Source organism: Haplochromis burtoni, unplaced genomic scaffold, assembly GCF_018398535.1.
Source record: "Haplochromis burtoni strain Fernald_Lab_line unplaced genomic scaffold, NCSU_Asbu1 Contig_1093, whole genome shotgun sequence".
In the NCBI taxonomy this organism is placed as follows: Eukaryota; Metazoa; Chordata; class Actinopteri; order Cichliformes; family Cichlidae; genus Haplochromis; species Haplochromis burtoni.
The window spans coordinates 11,037-16,902 of NW_024583454.1; the positions used below are offsets into that span (position 1 = coordinate 11,037).

A 5,866-nucleotide genomic window follows, 5' to 3' on the forward strand; every position below is an offset into this window, starting at 1 on the left:
TAATCTTTTTCTGTATCTGTTCGTTTGCAGTTCGTCCGGGGTTCACGTGAATTTCACCTTTGTGTATGTGGTATTGGAAAAAAAATACTAATAGTAATATTTTTTAGCATATGCCTTTATGGTGGGAACTCTGAAATGTGTTCAGTTCCTACCATGGACACATTTCTAGAAGGAAATTGGAGTTTTGATTTATTTCTTCAGTCTGTTTCATTGTTACACTGTTAAAGACTGACACTCAGCTCTGAAAGGTTAAACCTGGATTTGTTTTAATGACCAGCAGGGGGAGACTCCTTTATCTTGAAAAACAGACCAGGTTATATTGAAGTCTATGACAGAATGACCCTCGATCTCACTATGACCTCACTATAAACTTTCCAGGTGACTTCATGATCTCCAGGTGCTGCTATATAAAATTTTTGACATTTGTAATTGTTTATTTTGCAAATCATGGGCTCTAGAATCAAAATAAGTCAATAAAGTCAGGATGCTTTAGGTCTGCTTCTAATTCCTCACATCCAACCTCTTTAAATCCAAGTCAGCTTCAAACTCTCATATAAACCTATAAATATCATCTCACATCCATCTTTTATCCTGTGACTGTGGCTGTATCCCAATTCAGGGTCTGCAGCCTTAAAGTAAGCAGTCTCAACGATCCTCAAGGGCCGCTAAGGCCGGAAGTGCGAGGCTTGTGAAATGGGACGGTGTAGCCTCCGTTGCGCTGCCCAGGTTGCCTAGCAACCATGATACTAACAGCTAGAAACGTTTTATACAGCTTTGTTTGACACAAATGAAGGAGAAAATCTTTCATTCATTTGTTTGTTTGTTTCTACATGAGCTTTGATCATTCTCTGTAAGATTAAGCTCAGCTATTGAACGGCGTATATTTTAAAGTAAAGGCTTTAAAACCAAGTTAGCACAAACGTCACTAATGTCACATAACTTTGCCCACATGTGGCCAACAGTAATGTTTTAATGTTCTTCGTTATTAAACATTTGCACATAAATAAGTGCATATCCAGTACTTACTTAAAGTTTACTCTTTGGGCGCCCCTCATCTGCCGTTTATTTTTTTGGCAAAATTATCCACACCCACCGCCGCGCTATGCATTCTGGGATATGTTGGGCCACGAAGTCTACACCGCCACATCCTTAAAATTCAGGGAAATGAAGGACGCATTTGAGGGCCGCATTTCAAGCAGCCTTTGAATTGGGACAGCCTTCGTCGTGTTGCTGTGACGTAATCGGCCTTAAAATGCGGCCTTTAAGGCTGCAGACCCTGAATTGGGATACAGCCTGTGTCTGTGCTGCTCCCATGTAGGAGGACAGCAGTGTTTTACAAACATTACTGACAGCTGCCAGTGCTACACCTCAGCCTCACAGATACACCTGTGGTATCAGTCAGAGAATGCTACATCTCCTCGTTCTCAAGTTAACATGTTCACAGTGTTGGATGTCCATTCAGCCGACCCACTGGAGTTATGACATCACCCCATCAGCCTTCATGGTGTAAATCTGATTTAAGTCTGTCATTGGTCGTATTTATTCCAGACTGGAGGACGAGTTACAGGAAGTCAGAGTTGTGATATTTAAATGTTCATGTGATGTAAAAACTTCTTGACACAGAATTCAGTTGAATTCAATTTAAATTCTTTTATATTAATTTTGTTTACATATTCAAAATATATTATATATAGTTTTGCATAAATGATAATATTTCCATGTCCATCGTTTAACCAGGTGTTTCACACTGAGTTGTTGTCACAGCTGTGTGCAGTGCAGAGATACAGCACACACGAGGCAGAGCTGAACAGTGAAAGACAAACTTACAGAGTTACTCAGAAATAAACACACGGACACATCCGAGTGATGACAAATTCAGGTAACAGAGCAAAAGTAAACATTTTTTAAAAAGAGAAAAAAATAGAACAAAGATTTATATACAACGACAAGAACTGGAGTATTTCTACACTGGACTCTGATCGAGGGTTAGACACAGGAGATGGATCAGCTGCAGCAGAGAGCAGCTCTATCCTGGGAAAAACTTTGGATTGGGAACATAAACCTGACCAAGATCTTGGAGTCTTTGTGAGAGGAACAGAGCTGACACTGAAAAATCCAGCTTCTCCCATAAAACACACATTAATAACAGGATCTGCAGCTGTGCTGATTAGTTGTAATCTGAACGTCACAAACTGATGAATCTTTATGTGAGTCAGAGTTCTTCTCACTGAGGTTTCTGCTGCTTTGATGTTGCATTAAAACGAGACACGAGTGTAAATATCAGTCCAACTACTTGTCTTACTTTACTTTTTTAGCACACATGAACAAATAAAAAGTAGAGAAACCGTTTTACTGTCAACAAAAGTGCCAACAAGAGTGTATTAAACAATGTAAACACAAAACATGAAGCTCCATCCTGTTAATGCTGTTTTGTGTTTTACCTCAAATTCAATTCATCCTGTTTTTATTTTAACACCTCAGGATATTTATAGTTCAGATGAGTTGAAGGATTTCAATATTGGACTGAAGTCCTGAATTTAAATCTTTTTTGTGTTGTTTGTGTTGTTTTTCCCTCTGTTGGTTCTTGACGCCAACTAAACAGCATCGAATTGGAAACTTCAAATCTGGTTTATAATCATGATGTTATGAAGAGTTTCTGTTCAAAGTCTGAGATCTGCAGTTTCCAGCTGTTGTCATGAAACAGAACTAGAAGGTCCATATGCTGACAACGTCTTCATCAAGAACTCTGTTTGAAATTGAAAGAAAATCCAAAGAGTTATACTGAATATGAAAAGTTTAAGAGACTTTAAAATGTCACAGAGCAAATGATTCTGACACAAACTGTAAACATTTGTTTTTAAAAGACAATACTTTTTTTTTTCTGACAGACTTACGTGTTCTTTGCAATTCTGATAAAACATAAATCCCCATGAGATCAGAGAGATACAGATGAATACAGCCCCGACGATTGCTAGCCGGCCTGACAAAGAAATTCCTAAGGTACAAAAAACAGTAAACACATAATTCAGTTAATGATGTAAACGAGCACATTTTAAAAACAGGAAGTGGAATTAACCATTAAATAAGCAGTATTACTGTGAGAGGTGAGCACCAGACTTTATTTACATGTTTCTGATGCACAGAGAATTTAATTTATCACCACTTACAGTCTGGTGACCTCCAGCTTACATCGGGCCTTTTGCCCAATGACAGCCAGGAAAGACTCGAGGCCCCAAAACCCAGAACTGTATAAAACTGATATTTGACATTTTGAAGCAGAACCTCAGTATGTTTACCTGAAAGAGCTGCAGGATTATGGGAGGATTTTACTTTGTTATTCATATAGACTCAGTTTTACTTATGAAGGCCTAGTCTTAGACTCTCTTTATTTTAAGACTGAACGAAATCCATTTCTAGAAAACTGGATGGGGGTGTTTTCTGTTCTCGTAAATTAATACAGTTCTCAGATTTGGCCCATATCTCCTGACTGAACTGTGTATAAACAATATAATGAATGAGTGATTTTGTAAACTGTAAAGTTATTTTGTTTTTACCTTTGGTCTCTTCCTTCAGCTCTGGTGGTTGGAGACTTCCAGGTTGCTGAGTTGTTTCTGTCTTCCCAGGCCTTGATTCTGAAATAAAATAAAATAAAATAAAAATTCTTTGTAATAAATTGGAAAATGATCTAATATTATGACAGTGAATTAAGTTGCTCACACAGTTTTATTTCTACCAAGTGGAAACTTACAAAACTGAAACATGAAACCAACAATGAAGAACCAAAAAACAAACAAACTGTTGTGATGAGAGAAACAGTTTGTAGCTCTTCAGTGTTGGTTTCCTCACATGTCCTGATGAAGCTGCTCAGTAACAGTGTCACTGAGGTTGGACACTGTGGATTTCTGTGGTCGACTCAGACTCTGAGGCCTCCTTCAGGGATGTTACCTGGACCAGCAGCTTCATGAAGAATTAGCCTCATGTGTGTGTAAGCCACAAAGACTCTTGTGTTAAAAAGTCCAACTTAAAGCAGAAATGACCATGTTTACAGTCTTCTACATGAACCAGTGTTGGTCTCCATGGATACTTTTACCATCATATCATCTCTGTGTAGACTTCCTATATGTCTGTTACTGTACTCAGCACTAATTAGCAGCTGTGTGTCTGTGTGATGCAGTTTATGGATGTAATTTTCGTACTACACAGTTTTTCTGGTAATTCTATTAAAAACGCTCCAAAAGGAAACATCAGCTCTAGAACAGTGAAGAAGATCCAGTTCATGGACTCAAATCAGTGAAAGTGGGGCTACAGCTGCTGGTGTCTGAAACTCCATCAATCAAACAGGATATTTATAAAGACACTGTTGTTATGAAAGTGGAAACTAAAGATTTGTGTTCATCACTTTGAAAGCCTGTAACAATTATACACACCAATTTTATCTCAGGTTTGAACCATGATTAACGTTAACAGCTCACAGTGATCACTTGTATAAATGAATTGTCTTACCAGAGACGGTAACTCTGCAGCTGTTGGAGCCGCGGCCATAACCTGTGTCCACCTCACACAGGTACAGACCCGAGTCCTCAGTCCTGAGTCTGGACAGCTGGAGTCTGATTCGTCCTTCTCTGAGGGCGTCTTTGTCACTCTGGACTCGTCCTGAAAACTCTTCATCCTCTGAGAACTCGACACCACCAAGAAGATAATACAGAGTTAAGGGTTTATGATCATTATTCATGTAACAGAGGATCTCCAGTGCTGAGATGGACGTGTCTGGTTTGGTGGTGAACGTCCACTCCAGTGTGATGTTGTGGTTCTCCTCTGCCTGATAGGAGCTCTGTGTCACATCCACTACAAATGATCCTGTTGAGGAGACAGAGAGGAGCAGACACACTCACAACTTTAGACAACATCAGACTGTAAAACACAGGAATAAACAAAGCATCATTTCTTTTATAAATCCAAAGAACTTCAAGGCCCCCACTACAGCCTGTCATATTTGTCCATTTATTCAGAACGCCATAATCTGCTCCTTGTTGTTTTGGCTCCTGCTAAAGATGCTTTAAGTTTCCAACATTTTGTTTCCAACAATCATGATGCCTAGAATCACATTTATTTATTAACAATATTTCCTTATTTGTTTACACAAAACAACAAAAAGTAAACAGTACAAAATATAAATAATCATAATTCATATAACCTGATCTGTGTCTGCTCTGAGCATAGATGAGTTTAAATGCTCAGCAGTTTTTGCTCACCTCTGCAGAGGACGAGTGTTAGAAGCAGCACAGCAGCAGAGAAGGCCGAGGGTCTGTGTGTGAAGATCATACTGATCTTCTGAAGAGCCATCACTCATTACTCTGAAAATCAATAAGCAAAACAAGCTTCCTGTTACTCTCTGCATCTCACAGCAAGCAGCCCAGCAGTCTAATATAACATCATGTGTTTTTTCTAAATGTTAATGTTTCTAATTCTTTAACAACATTAAAGAAATCTTACCTCAAATAAATATTTTAGTCAGCACTGGAAATACGTGCTGCTTTCTTAAAAAACTTTCAAGTACAAACAAACAAAAGAGAAAATATCTTCGAGGATTTTAAGTTCAGAGCTTCTCTGTGATGTGTTTCTTCATTTGTCTACTCTGAACATCATCTCCAGACTGCAGATCCTGTACTGTTGATCAATGAGTTCCTCCACTCTGTAACAATAACAGGAAAACAGGTTCAGTCCCAGTGAAATTGTCACATTCAAGAAGCTGTTTCAGTGTTTAAGCGATTTAAAAATAGTTTATATGTAAAGAGACATTTAGATCATCACTGATTACATAACAGAGGGCAATGATTTTAAATGTGTTCTGGTCAGGCTTGTACTG

At 38.5% G+C, this 5,866-nt stretch overlaps 1 protein-coding gene across 1 annotated transcript in view; it reads right to left on the reverse strand.

Annotated features, from left to right (window-relative positions):
* Window positions 1-1,630: 1,630 nt before the first annotated feature.
* The window catches only part of LOC106632624, a 7,503-nt gene continuing 3,267 nt past the window's right edge, over window positions 1,631-5,866 (reverse strand). The window contains exons 2-7 of the mRNA XM_014330856.2: window positions 5,494-5,692; window positions 5,253-5,354; window positions 4,504-4,857; window positions 3,555-3,632; window positions 2,895-2,995; window positions 1,631-2,746 (exon numbers count right to left, since the gene is read on the reverse strand). Coding sequence (XP_014186342.1) covers window positions 2,738-2,746; window positions 2,895-2,995; window positions 3,555-3,632; window positions 4,504-4,857; window positions 5,253-5,343 — 633 coding nt within the window. The 5' untranslated portion in view covers window positions 5,344-5,354; window positions 5,494-5,692 and the 3' untranslated portion in view covers window positions 1,631-2,737. The remainder of the gene's footprint in view (window positions 2,747-2,894; window positions 2,996-3,554; window positions 3,633-4,503; window positions 4,858-5,252; window positions 5,355-5,493; window positions 5,693-5,866) is intronic.